The sequence below is a fragment of the Otolemur garnettii genome, unplaced genomic scaffold, assembly GCF_000181295.1.
Source record: "Otolemur garnettii isolate 467f Iridium unplaced genomic scaffold, OtoGar3 scaffold00056, whole genome shotgun sequence".
Classification (NCBI taxonomy): domain Eukaryota; kingdom Metazoa; phylum Chordata; class Mammalia; order Primates; family Galagidae; genus Otolemur; species Otolemur garnettii.
This window is the reverse complement of record NW_003852451.1, coordinates 9,214,260-9,231,696: the sequence shown is the minus strand read 5'-3', so window position 1 is coordinate 9,231,696 and position 17,437 is coordinate 9,214,260. Positions and strand designations below refer to the sequence as shown.

General features: G+C 48.0%; 1 protein-coding gene across 1 annotated transcript in view; it reads left to right on the top strand.

Annotated features, from left to right (window-relative positions):
* ZDHHC14 (zinc finger DHHC-type containing 14) overlaps positions 1-16,573 on the top strand; it is a 248,187-nt gene extending 231,614 nt beyond the window's left edge. The window contains exons 8-9 of the mRNA XM_012806724.2: positions 681-783; positions 15,640-16,573. Coding sequence (XP_012662178.1) covers positions 681-783; positions 15,640-16,041 — 505 coding nt within the window. The 3' untranslated portion in view covers positions 16,042-16,573. The remainder of the gene's footprint in view (positions 1-680; positions 784-15,639) is intronic.
* Positions 16,574-17,437: the final 864 nt, after the last annotated feature.

Here is a 17,437-nt window from a genome sequence, read left to right as displayed (position 1 = left end):
CAGGTGTACGTGGCTGGCGCCTTAGCCGCTTGAGCCACAGGCGCCGAGCCGCATTTGTTTTTATTCATCCTATCAACCAGAGTTTGCTCAGCACCCATTGAGGGCCAGTCTAGAACCATAGTGACTGAGCTGCCTCTGCATCAGGTGTAGACAAGGGGCCTTGATCCCTGTCTCTGTAAGCCATGCAAGAACCAGATTCTGTGGGGGGAAACAGAAAGATGAAGGCCCTGCCCTGCTGAGCTGGGGGGCTGCTAGACAAAGTAGATGCTGGTGTAGACACACCGTGGCACCTAGGAGGGTGGGTGCAGGGCTGAGAGAATGCAGAGAGAGAGAAAGGGACAAGAGGTGGCCAGGCAAGAGCAGGGGCTGCGCTGCTTTTGAACCTAGCCTTTTAGAATGGACAGAGGAGCCAATAGCACAGCAACCTTGGGTAAGGAAAATAGCAGCTTGAACAAAAACACAGAGGTGGCAAAGCAGAGTGCGGCAAGGCGAGCTGTGCCGTGTAGACAGCACTCGGGACATGTTTGTAATGAAGAACGTAATAAAAGAGTGGATTGGAACCCTGGGGACAGACGGCAGCAGGTGGAGGTTGGCCAGCAAGGAGGCTCCCGCAGTTAGTGGGAGGAGGGAGATTCCGGGGTCCCCATTCACTCTCTGGTGTCCTGTCTCCTCTCTCACAGCCTCATTGACAGAAGAGGGTACATTCAGCCCGACACCCCGCAGCCGGCAGCACCCTCCAATGGCATCACCATGTACGGAGCCACCCAGTCACAGAGCGACATGGTAGGAGCCACTGGGAGCCCTCCCTCCCACTTGCCGTCAGGCCCAGCAGCCACCCAGAGTGGGACTACGGGCTGGAAGAGGAATAGGATGTTAAAGGGAAAGTGTCGGCCCCTGAGTCTGGCCTGCTTGCTCCCATTGGCCCAAACTCCTTGCGGCCCTCTGGTGCGGAGGCCCCTCATACAGGCGGGGCTCCCAGAGGGGAAGGCTGGGGCTCTCTTGCTGTTCCCCATTTCCTGTGCTGTCCCTTTGTCCACATCTGTGCTGTGCAGTGGGCGGTGTTGCCAGTTCTCCCTGCTTCCCGCCAGAATCTCAGATTAGACCAGGTGTCATTCATTCATTAACTGGCCCAGTGCCACTCCCAAGGCTGCAGTCACATTGAAGGGTGGGGCAGGCTTTGACCCCGGTTTGCTGGTGGGACACTTGGGGAAGGGGACAGGAGTCTCTCCATGGGCACCTGCAGTCACAGCATGGCCTGCCCTGACTGTCAGTGCCTTAAAACTCCCTGGGTGTCTAGAAGGCAATGAATTCTCTTCATTTATGAGAAACTTCCTTAACATAGTTTCATGCTCCTGCAGGGGACCCAATCTGTGACCCCCACGCCCCGTGCTGTCTATTCTTTGTATGGCTGAGTGACCCACAGCCCAGTTTCCCTGACAGATCAAAGATTCAACTGCAGGGCAGACTGGGGTGGGCAAAGCCTGGTACCCTGGTCTCTACGCGTGTGCAGAGTGGAGTCTGCAGTCCCAATGCTTTCCCAACAACTCAGCCTAAGGGGAGCATGTGCTCACAGTGGCTCATCCCAGCAGGAAGTTGCTGGGCTGTGTTGTTGGCGGCAGGCCGTCCTATGGGCACCACTTTGCTTTGCTTTGCTAATAAAATATCTTCTTTAAAAGCAAGTGAGTTTAAGCCACGGTCCCCACTGCCCCACTCCATAAGGCATCAGGGAACAGCTTGTTCTGTCCAGCCTTACTCAAGTGACCCTGAAGGGTCCCCCTCTATATTTTTCAGAGGAGAAAACTGAGGACAGAGAGAGGAAGAGTTGGGTTACATTTACTGAGGCCACCTGAGTGATCAGGGTCTCATGTGACCCTAAACCAACAGTGGGAAGTAGATGTGCCTGTTCCCCATTTTATTTAAGCTGGAGAGTCTGTCCATATCCCCAGGGACACACAGACACTACTTTATAGACCTGGTGACTCTCTAACCCTCACGTTCACTTTGCATACCTCAAGTGCACTGCCATGAAAGTCAGTGCTCATAGGCTGCCTTCACTGTGCCCAGGGAGCCCAGGTGCACAGCAGTCTGACCATGGCGCACGCTGTTCATTTCTCTGCTGCTGGCATGTGATTACACACCCTGTACACAACTGCCCATTCACTCACAGTAGGGGTGCTCCTACTGTGTGCTGAGGACTAGACTAGGTGGTAGGGACACAGGGTTAGAGTACAGCCCCCCCCCCAACTAGGGTCAACAGTCAGGACACTGTATAGGCAAATACACAAAGGAAGTGCTATGAGCCCTCATCCGAGCAGACCACTGAGCAGACCACTGATCAGCAGACCACTGATACTTTGACCATCAAAGTAGCAGACCTACTTTGATAAGTAGGACTTATGTTGGTCCTACCCTGTGACTCCCATATTACTGACCCACTGCATTCTACACGGTGCTTATGTCACCATGCTCTACACGGTGCTGATGTCACCAAGCTCTACACGGTGCTGTCACCAAGCTCTACACAGTGCTGATGCCACCATGCTCTACACGGTGCTGATGTCACCAAGCTCTACACAGTGCTGATGTCACCAAGCTCTACACGGTGCTGATGTCACCAAGCTCTACATGGTGCTAATGTCACCAAGCTGTATACTCAAGAAGACAAACAACATCTGTCTTAAAGGTGCGTCATCATGAAGCCACTTTAGGTCAAGATGGAATGGGACCTAATACATTCGTTCAGTGTACATTTAGCAAGCACCTACTATGTGCTGGATCATCGTGGAGGGTAGAAGTTGAAGGAGTCCATCTTACTCCATGCAGCTAATCCAGTTCATCTCTGGCATCCATCAGTCTACAGCTGTGCTGTGACTCTGGCCCAGGGCATGGAAGAAATGGCTGGGAGGTAAGTGCCTACTGCCATGGGAAGCCACCTCTTGCCTACCCAGCAACCCTTAAGGCAGGTTGTCTAGGAGGACCCTGGAGGTGAAGCAGCAGCCACCTGTCTCTACCTCCTCTGGCTCCATTCAAGGCACTGTGGGCCAGAGCACTGTCTCAGGCAGTTCGAGGACACTGAAGGCCCCGAGGCTCCCCACTGCCTGCTCCCCACTGTATCTGGATTTGAACATGGTACAGGCAGCCAGGGAAAGAGCTGCCTGAGATGTCCCCTGCCACCGAGCCTCCATCAGATCACCGTGCTTGGGAAGAACTCTGGATCCAGAGGCTGAGTCTCCTCCCTGCTGACTGTGGTGCCAAGTGTGAGCTGGGTCCTGACAGGACTGAGTCAGGTCCCGGGTCCCTAGGTCACCCTCTCAGGCTGACAGTGCCCTCAGGCTGCATGCCTTGTCTGCCGGGCACCCCTGGGCAAAGGGGCCACTGTGTCACCCCACAGCACTACCTCAACGTCCACACCACTCATGGAGGAGAGAGCCTCGTTCCTTCCTCTCCTCAGACACGTGCACTTCTCGACAGCTTCTAGGAGGAGACTCCAAAAGCACTGTCAGGTGTGGGCCCAGGAGCCACATGTATAGTGCCATCTCAATGTCATGGCCCTAAGGAAATCTGTGCCCCTGTGAGCCCAGACACACAGAGTTTTGCATGTAATTTCAGGATCAGGGTCTCCCCCTACAGCCATGGACCCCAAGGTAAAGAAGCCCTATCCAGTGAGGACTGTGGTCTACCTCCTCCCTATCAGAGCAAAACTTGAAGAAATCCAAAACTTCTGGGAGTCACAGGCGGGGAGTGATGCTTCAGATCCAAGAGTAACACAGGACGGCAGAATCGAGTCCCAGAATGTTCCCACCAGCGATAGCATTGTCCAAAGGTATCTCCTCCATGCGGTGGACACCGGCAGGCCTTAAGACCCCTTCTCCATCCCCTTCTTGAAGAGGAAAATTAGAGAGGGGTTAATTGTGCAGAGACCAGATTGCTGCCACTCACCAGATGAGCAACCTGACAAGTGGCTTAATCCTCTCTGCCTTCGTGTTTTTATCCATAAAATGGGAACGTTGATATTCTTATCTTGTAGGGTTTCTCTGAGGGTTAAGTGAGTTAATACATAAAGCACTTAAGACCTTGCCTAACACAAGATAAGTCCTACAGAAGTGTTAGCTATTCTTCATATTATTATCATTACCTCCCTGACATCCACGAACAGTGAGGTCAGCCAGATCATTGTCTCTTCTCTGAGTAACTGGACAACAGTGGACGTGACAGCGGTGAGAGACTGAGCCCAGGGTGGGAATCGGGAACAAGAGCTCCAGTTCTGGCCACCCCTAGTCAGCTCCCTGACGATTAGAAGGTCGCTCTGCCTCTCTGCTCCTCAGTTTTCCTCATCTGTGAAAAAGGCGCTGGGACTAATCTGTGTCTAAAGCCTTTTCCAGCTCTGAGCAGTCTGTGAGTCTCTGATCTCTGTAGCTCCACTCGTAGAGTAGGAAGGCAGAGCCAACCTCTCAGTCCCCACATGCAGGGATAGCTCCTCTCAGAAGCAGGTAAACACGTGACCCTTAACGTCTCCTCTCTTCCCACCGGCCCCAACCAACAGACCCAAGGCTGAGCAGCCAGCATAGGACGCAGGATTAGGGGGATATCGGGGGATATGCCCCAGTCTGGCCTTCATGCCGGACTTCCCCCATGCATTTTTCTTATTTGTCTCTTATTTCTTGCATTTGTGGGATAAATCTTACTTGGTCATGCTGTATAATCCTTTTTATATGTTGCTAGATTCAGTTTGCTAGCGGGTTTTTTGGACTTTTTCATCTATGTTTGTAAGAGATATTGTCTGTAATTTTCTTTTGAAGTCTTTGTCTTGTGCTGGGGTTGGGGGTGATGCTTGCTGGCTTCAGAGAATGAGTTAAAAAGATCTTCCTCTTCTGTGTTTTGAAGGGTTTGTGAAGAATTGGTATTATTTCTTCTTTAAAGATTTGAAAGAATTCACCAGGAAAGCCATCCAATCCTCAGCTTTCTTTGTGGATGGTTTTATTGATTACTCTTTATTTCTTATGGGTCTTTTCAGATTTTCTATTTCTTCTTGGGTCAGTTTCAGATGTATGTGTCTTTCTAGGAAGTTATCCATTTCATCTCAGTTATCTAATTTGATGCCATGATCTCATGTGTCTCATATCAATATTGTTTTATTGTAAAAAAAAAAAAATGAAAGGAAGAAAACTTAAAGACTGTAAAAGTTAACAAATAGAAAATGAGAATAATTTGTAAAAGTGGAGGGAAAGAGAAGAAGTAACCAAAGACTTCAGTGAGAATAACAAAGCACTTGGGGTAAGCCCTGAATGGGAGCCGTTGGTGTTTTGCATTTTTTTAACACTCTACTTGATGCAAGCAACTCTTCCAGCAAAAGAGCTGGAGCTTCTAGCAGAGAAAACTCCCAGCGTGAGTTACACATTCTGCACTGCTGCTTTGCTTTCTCTCCTTTTGAGTAAACTTAGGGCCAAGAGAAATATCCATACCAAGCGATTTCCAGGAATTGTCAAAATATAGAAAATGAGCTAAAGTATTTCAAGACTGACAATGAAACTAATTCTTTGGGGCATTGGAACATTCCTTTCCTTTAACTTGGTTAAGCTGCCTGTTATAGACATCCCAACCAAGACTATCATAAAATGACCCAGCACATCACGACCTGGCCAAGGGGGGCCCACAGCCCTGCAGGACTCCTGGTCTCTGACGCAGTGACAGACAGAAAGTGTCTAACCACCTGCTCCATCACTAGGAGCAATGGGTTTAGCTACTTGCCAAGCTGTCATCTTCCTTTTTACTTATTTATTTCATTTTGGGGATATAGCGACTGACACTTTGAGGAGACTGAGGTTAACTATTGTGTGGCAGACCTGGGCTCCGTTCATCACCCACACTGTCATCCCACTTAGTCCTCACAAACCACCTGGTGTGGGTGTTCTGATCACCCCTTTGAGGAGACTGAGATTTGGGGATGTTAGTATGTGACATAGCCCACCAGTGGCCACCCTGAGATTTCCCTCTTGGTGCTCTGACTCCATGGAACGTGCTCTTCTTAACCACTAGGCTAAAGACTCCTAGGTGGGGGTGGGGGATCTTCTTAGGGAGTGCAGTGGCATGATGACTCCTCCTAGGGCTGAGGAAGTCACACCACCGAGGCATTCTGTGCTGATGGATGATTAATTTCTCCTGTGGTCAGTCACAAAGCCAGAATGTGTAGCCACTCCATAATCTAACCCACAACTTGATCAGCAGGTGTCTACCAAGCATCTTCAGTTTCCTCTCTGTTACAAATGTCAGTATTAATGATAAATTCACTCTTTTTTTTCTCTACTTGCTTCCCCCAAGTCCAAACCATTTGCAACATTTCAGAGTAGTCTAGATTAGGCAAAAGGTTTGTCCTTGTGGAAACGTATCAGTATCCTAGTAAATTATTGACCTTGCCCAAGGGTTATCTCTGCTATTTTACAGCTCAGAGTCTTTAAGTCTGAAAGTTATCTTTTAATCAAATTGGGACACTCATGGTCATTATGTGTTCAGTTTTTTTCTGCCTTAATCTTATTCTCTCTCCTCCAATTATATATCTTAGACCTTTTGATATTGGCCCAGGGGATAATCTCTGAATCTCTGAGCATTTTTCACCAACTTCTCTCAGTTCTTCAGATTAGATAATCTCTTTTGATCCATCTTTGCGTTCACCTTCTTCTGCCTTCTCCGACCAGTTAAGCTCATCTAGGGAATTACTTATTTTTATTATTATGCTTTTTAGTTCTAGAGCTTTCATTTGATTCTATCACATTGTCCCATTTTTTTGTATGTCTATTGATGCTTTATTGAATCCTGGATATTTTGGATAATATAGTGTAAAGGCTCTGGACTTTGTTATCTTCCGCTGGAGAGTGTTGACACCTGTTTTTGCAGGCAGTTCAACCACTTGCTAGTTGACTGGAACTTGTATGGGCTTGTGAGTGCAGATCTATGGAAAAATCCAAGATATTTCCCAGGCTTCTCTTATTTGGTGGAATTCAACCTCCAAATTCTGTCTGTCTCCTCTGAAGATCTTGTCAGGATTTGGTTTTAGTCTTTGTTAGGATAGGTCTAGGGCAGGCGTCCTCAAACTACTGCCTGCGGGCCACATGCAGCCCGCCTAGGACATTTATCCGGCCCACCAGGTGTTTTTGCCACCGCTGCCTGTCCTGCTTAGCAGCCAACTCGTTCCGGGGCCCACAGTCCGGCCCTCCAACAGTCTGAGGGACAGTGAACAGGCCCCCTGTTTAAAAAGTTTGAGGACCCCTGGCCTAGGGTCTTACTTTAGTTCATGATTCTTACTCTTAAGGCACAGCCTTTCCAATGTCTTAGCTGGATCCCAGGATCCCAGAGATGTCAACAGGGTGTTAGAGAGGTTAATGTGATAGATGTCTCCAGCGCTATTTTTCTCAACCTCTAGGATCTCTATTTCTCTCTCAACCCCATTGTAGCTGCTATTTCATAAGCATTGGGATGGGGGGTTGTCACCCTGTGCGTGCACAGCACAGTCTTTGGCTATAGAATTTGGGGGGCTCCCACAGGGACTTCAGTCCCCTCTCTGCACAGCATCCTCTTCTCTAAAGTCCTGCACTACAAACCCAGCCACTTGGGCTTCCTCACACTCCAATCTCTGCTTTCTCCAGTTCTTCAGCAGAACTACGATGGGCTGCTCAGACTCCAGCTCTATGCCACATTTAGGAAATTTTCCCTCAGAAAAATAGAAAAACTGGTTGAACCTGGGGCTCGCCTTCTGAGTCTCTCTTCTCTCAGGTATAACACTGTCTGATGCACACTGCTTGGTATCATTTGCCTCTGTGTTTTGGCCTATTTCATATGCCCCGTGTGTTCAGTCCAGTGTCAGTTATCCGTCATTCCTGGGAGTAGAAGCTTTGTGTCTGTAATTAAAGGACATTTGCTCCAGATATGCCTGTTTGCTATTCACTCCACCAGCAATAAATACTGAATTAGCAGTGGAATCTGAAACATTTAGAGACATTTATATTTAGCACCAGACTCAGCATGTTCATTTGCAAAGGAAAAAATGGCTGGAGGGAAAAGAATCCTTAGGTATCTTTGATCGAATTTTTGCCTATCATTTTATTTTAGGACCAATGTTTGGATCAGATAAGTATTTCCTGAATGATAGGAAAAGGGCTCCTAGGGAAATATGCCGTGTTTCAGAAATTAGAGATAAAGGCTTTATAATTCTAAGTCTTAGATAAGCACTCTGATATCGTAGTTAAAAACAATTAGATAAATATTTGGTAGAAAATTCATCACAGTACCCACTGAGGTCTCACTGATTATCTCAGAAATAGGAAAATTTACCTGGTGGTTTATTTAGTGCTTTACAGGATCTTCTCTCTACTATAAATTCTCAAGGAAAAAAAATGTTAGAGAAGTAATGATGTAACATCTAAAGCGGTAAAATAACATAGGTGATCCCACAGGCAGGTTTTATCATATGACTCCTATGGAATTCTGAGAAGCCAGGCTGGGAGTGTGTGTGAGTAACCCTCCCGCTAGCTGAGGATCACGTTTTCATTATTCCCATTTTCCTCATTATTGGCTTGTATTATTTCCCAGCACTGAAGTTCTGACGGTGACAATGTGTGTGTACACTCACGACATTTCAGTGTGCATATCTCATTTGGTTGTCAAATAATTTAATTTCTGTATAGCACTGGGGTCATAGTTTACTTTTGTATCTAGCACTTACAGCTACAAAGATCCTTTGGGATCACATTTGATATGCAAAGATAGTAACATAATACATAGTTGTTGGGTTTTTTAAGAGAAAAACATTTACTATATTTACTTAATCTAATATCTTAAATCCCCCTTAATGCAGTATCAAAACCAGACTAGACCAGCGGTTGCATGATTTAACTAGTATAGCAAAAGAGCTCTTCGTGCATAATCTGAAAAATGAAATATAGTGGGAAAAATAACGTAAACAAACTGAAATGACAATGCTGAATAAAATGAATATAAAGAAACTCTCTTTCCAACTTGCATCTACATTCTAGTTAGATTTCAGAAGACTGTGGTGTTTTTCTAACTATAAATGAAGATTCATAAGACCCCAGAAAAGGGCTTCACAGGAAAGCAGAAATAAGTGATGCTTAGCATTAATACTTTTGACAGAATTGGAGCAAAAGAGATAATTTCATCCCTTCTCAATTTGTACACAGACCATCCAGAAAACGCCTAGCTCTGCTTTTAGCAGCATCTGTACACTAGGTTTTTTTCAGACAAAAATTCAGCTAGGGTGAAATAACATGCATTCCAACATGAGCAATTTTATTTGAAACTCTGCAGAGACAAAAAGTAAACGATCTCTATGGCATGTTTAAATTGTAACATTAAGTGCTAACGTCTATGTCATCCATGCATCTGAAGCCGTAAACTTCTTTTGCAAGTGAAATGCCAACGCTTCGTTTAGGTGGTAAATCAGCCTTCACTGTGACTTACTGCGACTGCAGCAGAAGCTCCAGCACCCCAGACAGTGGTGCTTTTATGCTCCCAGCAGAAAGGTCTTTTCACAGCACTCTTATGAGAGATCAAGATTTTATTCTATTCAGCATTTTATCCATCTTTTACGTAAAAAGTGGCCATTTTATATGCTTCAACCTAATACAGTTATTTGATAAATATGAACTTTTAGAGTTGGAATGAAAGCACGAGTTTCTCAACTTGCTATTTATAGTAGGTGGACTGTCACTGTCAGATATCTGAGTGGTTGGCTGTGTGTTTCCTTAAGATTATATAACTGGTTAGGTCAACTCAGACATACCAGTGGCTTCCTGGTGTCAGCTGGAATAAATGCTCAGCCACCAAATTGTTAGAGAAAAAAGGAGCAATGATGTCTCCCTCTACTGGTAGAAGACAGTAGAGTCCTCAAAAGAAAAGCCAGGGAGGAAGGTGGGGGAGGAAAAAGGATCACGGTAAGAGAAAAGAGACCAGTAGAAAGGAAGAGAAGAGAAGAGAAGGAAAAAGGAGAATGGCTCAGCGCCTGTAGTTCAGTGGTTAGGTCGCTGGCCACATGCACCAGGGCTGGCGGGTTTGAATCCAGCCCAGGCCTGCTAAACAACAACAACAACAAAAATAGCCGGGCATTGCGGCAGCGCCTGTAGTCCCAGCTACTTGGGAGGCTGAAGCAAGAGAATCACTTAAGCCAAGAGTTTGAGGTTGCTGTGAGCTGTGATACAACAACACTCTACAGAGGGCATAGTGACACTCTGTCTCAGAAAAAAAAAAAGAAAGAAAAGAAAAAAGGAGAAGTAGGGAGGGAAATCAATGAAAAGAAAAGATTGAGAAGAACTGGCAAGGCCAAAGAGCAAGAAAACTAAGTAGAAAAATCAACAAGAAATGGAGAAATAAGAATTAGCAGCAAAGGTTAAAAACAGACAAAAAAGGAGATGTTAAGAATACGTTTCATGGAAATGAGTTTTATTCTCAAGGTTGTGCTAACTCGACTATGTGGTCAATATATTCACACACAAAAATGCATTTCATGGCTCATATCCACAGTAACCCTGAGAAGATGGGTCACTTTCCCCCATGAGGTTCTCAAACAGAAATCGTGACTGTGAAAGTGCGTGAACCATCCTCCTCGGAACTTTGGCAGTAGGGAAAAATGAGGGAAAACTTTCTTTTTTAAAAAATATTGCACATCTCTGAATCATTTGATATCTGAGTTTTTCTTAAGAGGATATTCAAAACAGGCAGTTTGGGGAGCACTTTATGAGAATTGTGGAGTCTATCGGGTAGAGCCAGGACGTGAATCTGAAATAGTCCTACTGTTCCCCACGTCTGTGCCTTCTCTTGAGCCAACAGGAGACTTCTAGGGACCATCCCCACAGGACAGAGTGTGGTCCTGGTGTGCTCAGAATGGAACTGATCTTCTAAACAGAAATCAGTTTGAATGTGGCAAACTATTTTCAGAGCCACAGGCTACAAGCAGGATCTAGACACCAAGGTGTGTGGTCCGAGTCTCTGTGCTCATTGGCAGCAGGGCAGCTGGGGAGGGTGCCCTGAGTCCCTCTCACAGGGGAGGGGCCCACAACTGGACATGCACAGATAGTCATTTGTTAAGATATCTGAACAAATTTTGTAGGTAGAAGGGTCCTCAAAGTCAGATAACTCAAGTTGGGGTTCGAAATAGTCATTTGGAAAAGATTTCCGAGTGACTTATATGTAAATTTGTTTTGAATTAAATGGCTTAGGTTACCCTTTTCCTTTCACCCATTTTTTTTCAGCTTTCATTGAAGTCCCTAAGCTCTACTCTTGATAAAGTAGCATCTTCAGTGATGTCCTAGCCAGTGAGGCCAAGCACAGCGTTTGTTGCAATCTTTAAAAAGTTGGAGGTTTAGGCTCGGCGCCTATAGCTCAACCGGCTAAGGCGCCAGCCACATACACCTAAGGTGGCAGGTTCGAATCCCCAGCCTGGACCCGCCAAACAACAATGACAGCTGCAACCAAAAAATAGCCGGGCGTTGTGGTGGGCGCCTATGGTCCCAGCTACTTGGGAGGCGGAGGCAGGAGACTCGCTTGAGCCCAGGAGTAGGAGGTTGCTGTGAGCTGTAATGCCACGGCACTCTACCCAGGGGGACAGCTTGAGGTTCTGTCTCAAAAAAAAAAAAAAGTTGGAGGTTTAGCCATGAAAAAGCACTGTAGGTATGGGCAGGAGAGGGCCTGAATTTGGAAAGCCCTGAACCAGGGCTGGCCCCATTTAAGGAAAAAAACACACACACACACAATGTGCAGGATGAAGGCCTTGGATGGGACTATGCAAGGGAGAGACCCCAAGGCTTCATAGTAAACCCACCCAGAGGTCTGTGTTCATAGCTGAAAGCCTCAGAAGGCACATCAGACTCCACAGCGCCCTTCCAGTGAACACGAGCTATCTTAACAGATCACTGTTGGGGGCTACTTTCCCTGGAAGGTTCTCGTGGGTGCCCATGAGCTCACAAGCTCTGTGCCAGGTTTAGGTGGGAGACAGGTGATCAGGGAAGAGGAAAGAGGGAAACTGGCAGGGGGTGCCAAGTAGAGGAATGGACAGGGGGCATGGAAGAAAGACACAGAGGGTGTGGGCTCAGCTCCCACAGCTCCCACCCCATGACCTTGAACGTCTCTTCCAGCGCTAACCTATTTTCCATGAGTCTGTAGAAGCCACTCAGAAGTACTCAGGCAGATCCCTGAAATAGAATTTGCCAATTAGTTTTCAATAAAAAGGCTTTCCTCAGGTCAACAGACAGGCAAATCTAATTTGTAATTTCCTTGTTCCTTAGAGCTGGGGACACCATGTGAACAGAAAGTATTAGTATGAGCAAAGGTTCCAGAGGGGAGGGTGGAAGTAAGATGCCTCGTATGGGAAGAGTGATGGAGCTCTCTGCAGGGAAGGTGATAGAGCTCTCTGCAGGGAAGGTGATAGAGCTCTCTGCAGGGAAGGAGATGGAATTCTCTGCAGGGAAGGTGATGGAGCTCTCTGCAGCAGCCTGTGGCCCAGCTCAGCTGCAGGGCAGCCACTCCCAGCTGAAGGAAATTGTGGCACTGCTGCAGCTCAGTTGTCACTGTCAGGGAGAATACTAGATGGTGGTGTTCATGAAACATTCTCCAAAGCACAGTCTGTCCAAAGCCTAACACAGTTCCTAGAAGACCATGTTTAATCAGCAAGGCTGCTCTTCTTCTGCTTCTGCCCTGTCAGAGTAAACCAGTGTCTTGAGTGAGCTAACAGCATCAGGAAGTGTGAGCAACCTGCACATGCCACAGCTGTCTGTGGGGACGGCCTTGCTGCACAGCACTCCCACCAGAAAGCCTCTGTTGAAATTCCCTGCAAGCAACGTGGTCCCCCACCTGTTACTTTAAAGGGCTGTTAATGCTTAACCCTCAGCCCCTTCCAATTGCTTTTTTTTTTTTTTTTTTTTGAGATAGAGTCTCACTGTGTCACCCTGGGTAGAGTGTCCTGGCATCATAGCTCACAGCAACCTCCAGCTCCTGGGCTTAGGTGATTTTCCTGCCTCAGCCTCTCGAGCAGCTGGGACTACAGACGCCTGCCACAACGCCTAGTTATTTTTTGTTGCAGTTTGGCGGGGGCCAGGTTCAAACCCACCACCCTCAGCATATGGTGCCCTACTCACTGAGCCACAGGTGCCACCCCCCTTCCAAGTACTTCTTAATCCTTTCTTCCCCACTCCTCGGGGTCTTGGAGTTCCATTGACAGGGCTGAGCAATAGAAAAGTGAAGATTCCCTGAGATTTGCTGTCCCTTTGTAAAGCTCCACTATGAGCTTTGCTCTGGCCTGGAACCAGGGTCTTCAAATTTCTAAACCCTGTGAATTCCTTAGGGACTGCTGCCTCTCAACCTTCTCATCTAGGCTTGGGGACCCTGGTAGGGGATGGCCCGCCACTGTGGTTTGAGAAAGAAACCGTGAGGCTGGGAAGGAAGCCCACACCGCAGCAGGTGACAGAAACACCTAAGGATTTTTGACTTCAGGAGACCTCTCTCCCTCCCCTGGCTGCTGTGGCAGGCCCCTTGTGCAGTGCCCTGTGGCTGCAGTGTGCATGTGCCTCTTGTCAGGAAGAGGTTGGGGCAACCTCCATCACAAAGCTGTTGGTACATGGTCCTTTAGCAATTCTAGGGTTCTAAAAAGAGGAGGGGGTAAGCCAAGTAACATTTATTAAGCACCTAGTGTGTGTCAAACATGAAATAGTGGAAAGGGGTTTATCCCAGTATCAAATCCTGGCTCCATCTGTCACTTACATCAAGGAGGGGTGAGGAAGCCACCCAGCCCATCTGAGCATTGAGGTCTTCAATGCCAGTAAAGAGGGGAAACATGCTGAAATGGAGAGCACCCAGCTCTACCTGGAGCACAGGTCACAATGTACACGCCTGGTGTCCATCCTGTGCCTCCTCCTTCCCACAGAACACTGTTTCTGAGACTCACTAAGGAGCCACAGGACTCCCGAGTCCTGTTAAGTCTCTCCTAGCCGTTCTGAAACTCACCCATAGTCTGGGAAGAGGGTTTGCAAAGCTACAGGAATCTCCATCCCAAGGCTAGAAATATCTTTATGCTATTTTCTTTGCCCAGTCAGGAAACTGAAACAAAGAACATAGCATATATGCGATATGACTTAAGAACATTTAAAAGAAAAGGAAATGTCTTCTCAGATTTTGGTGCTATCAAACCACAGAAGCTCAATGGATAGTGCTTGAAGCTGATGATAATTTAGCAGTTCTAGGCTTTTACTGTTCCCTTGGGTCAACTGTCAAGGGTTTCTGTTACCCCTACACAGTAGAACCTCTGTAAGTTGACTCCCCAAGGGACTGTAGCAAATTGGTCAACATAAGGAACTAGGCCTGCTGTATACTGATAAGGTCCGTGTGGTACATGTCTGGTCTGTGAAAATTAGGTCAACTTAAGGGGTGGTCAGTGTAGGGAGGTGGTGAACTAGGGAGGTTCTGCTGTATTTTTCATCTTTTCTTTTTGTGGTAAAATGGACATAACACAAAATTTACAATGTTAACAATTTGTAAGTGCACATTTCAGTGATAGTAAGTCACTTTAATGTCATCTTGCCACCACTGCCACCATCCATCTCCAGAACTTTCCCACCCATGAAACACTGGCTCCTACTGTCCCCCCCACCCCAGCCCCTGGAACTCAGCATTCTACTTTCACTCTGAGAATGTGGCTGCTCTAGAGGCCGCAGGTGGAATCGGTTTTGTCTTTTTGTGGCTGGGTGGCTGGCTTATCTCACTCAGCGTGATGCCCTCCAGGCTCATGGATAGGCGTGTAGCGCCCTCAGGCCCCCTCCCTCCTTCTTAAGGCTCAGAAACAGGCCGGTGCGTGTAGGGGGCATGCTGTCCATCCGCTCACCCATCCTCTGCCACTTGGGCTGCATCCACGTTCTGTGAATAATGTTGCCCCAAACACAGATGTACAAGCCCCTATTATTTTTTTTTTACAAGCCCCTATATTTTTAATATAAAAATTGGTTTTCAGCATATGAGAAAGCTGCCTCACACTGCCGTAGGTGGTATAAGCCAATACTCTGAAAATGGGATTTTTCAAAAACTGCAGCCTTTTTTTTTTTTTTGAGACAGAGCCTCAAGCTGTCCCCCTGGGTAGAGTGCCATGGCATTACAGCTCACAGCAACCTCCAACTCCTGGGCTCCAGCGAGTCTCCTGCCTCCGCCTCCCAAGTAGCTGGGACCACAGGTGCCCGCCACAATGCCCGGCCATTTTTTGGTTGCAGCCGTCATTGTTGTTTGGCGGGTCCGGGCTGGGGATTTGAACCCGCCACCTTAGGTGTACGTGGCTGGCGCCTTAACCGGTTGAGCTATAGGCGCCGAGCCAAAAACTGCAGCCTTTAAAATGAGAATGAAGGCCACAGGCAGCGTAGCCAGCTAACCCCTGGAGGCAGGCTGGGCACCTGTGGGTGACTGTGGCTTCAGGGGGTTGTGTAGGCTCCAGGTGCTGAGGGCCTCCACAGCGACAGGGACTACCGTGCGCGCCCCGCCTGGGCTTTCTGAGGTGTCACTAATGGTTTCTCTCTTCTCGCACCTGCCCCGCCCTCCCTGCCCTGGCCCTCCTGTCCCTCCACCCCCATCTCTTTGCTGGCCCCTTCTGCTCTCCAGTGCGACCAGGACCAGTGCATTCAGAGCACCAAATTCGTTTTGCAGGCCGCGGCCACGCCTCTGCTGCAGAGCGAGCCCAGCCTCACCAGCGACGAGCTGCACCTGCCTGGGAAGCCGGGCCTGGGCACGCCATGCGCTAGCCTGGCTCCCGGCCCGCCCACACCGCCCTCCTCCATGCCCAACCTGGCCGCCGAGGCCACGCTCGCCGACGTCCTGCCCCGCAAGGAGGAGCACGTGGCGCACCAGTTCCTGACGCCAGACGAGGTGCCCTCGCCCCCAGGGCTGCTGGCGGCGGGCAGCCCCCTGGCGCACAGCCGCACTGTGCACGTGCTGGGCCTGGCCAGCCAGGACTCCCTGCACGAGGACTCCGTGCGCGGCCTGGTGAAGCTCAGCTCCGTGTGAGCCGCGGGGGCCCGGCCTGGGGGCAATGACCTTCTCCTGACCGAGTGCCACGAGATGACAGCCCAGGGTCTAGGGTGCAGAGATCCCGTAGAGAGTGGACGGAGCCCTGGCTGATGGCAGAGGGCAGCAAGACCACGTGCTTAGAGCTTGGTTGTATTTGAATTTTCTTCTCCACCCTGAGCACTTTGACAAAAAGGAAAATAGAGAAAGAGCTGTTTTCGGGTGCTTGGAACTGAAAGGGTGGGCCTGGGGGCCCTGCTGCCTCCAGGCGTAGAATCTGAGTCTGGGAAGAACAGAGTCTGCCTGGAAGTCACACCTCTGCCTGCTCTGGTGACAGACACAGGGAAGGTGGCCAGACTGAAATTGCACTTAAGTGTTATGCTACTAATATTGAAATAGACATGCCATCCCATTTGTTAATTAAAACAACAAAGAAAACCTAACAGGAACAAACCGACCAGACGTGGGTCTGCATGCCACGCTGCGTCTGTGTCACAGTGGTGTTGGTATTCCAAAGGAGATGCTGCTCTTTCTTTTTTTCTTTTCTTTTCTTTTCTTTCTTTCTTTCTTTTTTTTTTTTTTTTTTTTTTTTTGAATTTTCCAGTGCTGTTTTGTTGGAAGACACTACAGCAAATGGAGACTAATGGACAGTGTCATCACTTGTCAGCCCGTTGGGCCTGGGTGTGTGTGGACAGGTGGCTGGGCTGCAGAGGGCGGCTGGGTTGTTACACATCCGATGTCATGTAAGCTCTGTTCAGAGTTCCCTGAGGTTTGTGTTGTGCAGCCCCACCAGAGTCTTTACCTTCTTGTGTGCTGAAACTTCCCATGGACAGCCAATAAAAAGACCTCTGTTATTCTGGGTCTGTGTACAGTTATCCTTAACAGTTCAAAACAAAATCACCTGTGGGACCTAGGGAAGTTTGTTTTATTGAAGTATCCCTACTGAGGAAAGGTCCCAGAACAACCAAAAATCAAATCTTTTGATTGGGAAATAGTTATCAGATGATTTCCATCAGTTTGTACCCCCCTTAATTGTCTCTTTTTGAGCCAGTCTTGTGGAATTTGTCTCCCCTTGCAGACTGCCACGCAGTAACCTGCAGTAGGTGCAGGGGACAGGGTGCTCAAGGAGGAGAGGCCCTGAGCGCCAAGTCGTGTTAATATGTACTGAACCCAGAAGCTGAAACTTGAGGTCCTAGGAGAGGTGTTAAAAAAAATCTTACCTAGATGCTAATCAGAATGGAATTTTAAAATTATCACCTTATTTGCTTTCATCTGTCACTTAGAAGGGAAGTGACTTTGTACTTAGGAAGTAAGTCACTTTGGAGGCAGCTATAGGGGACTCAGCAACTTCTCTCCTGGCTTCTTTCCAGATGACAAATCTAATAGCCAAATCTAC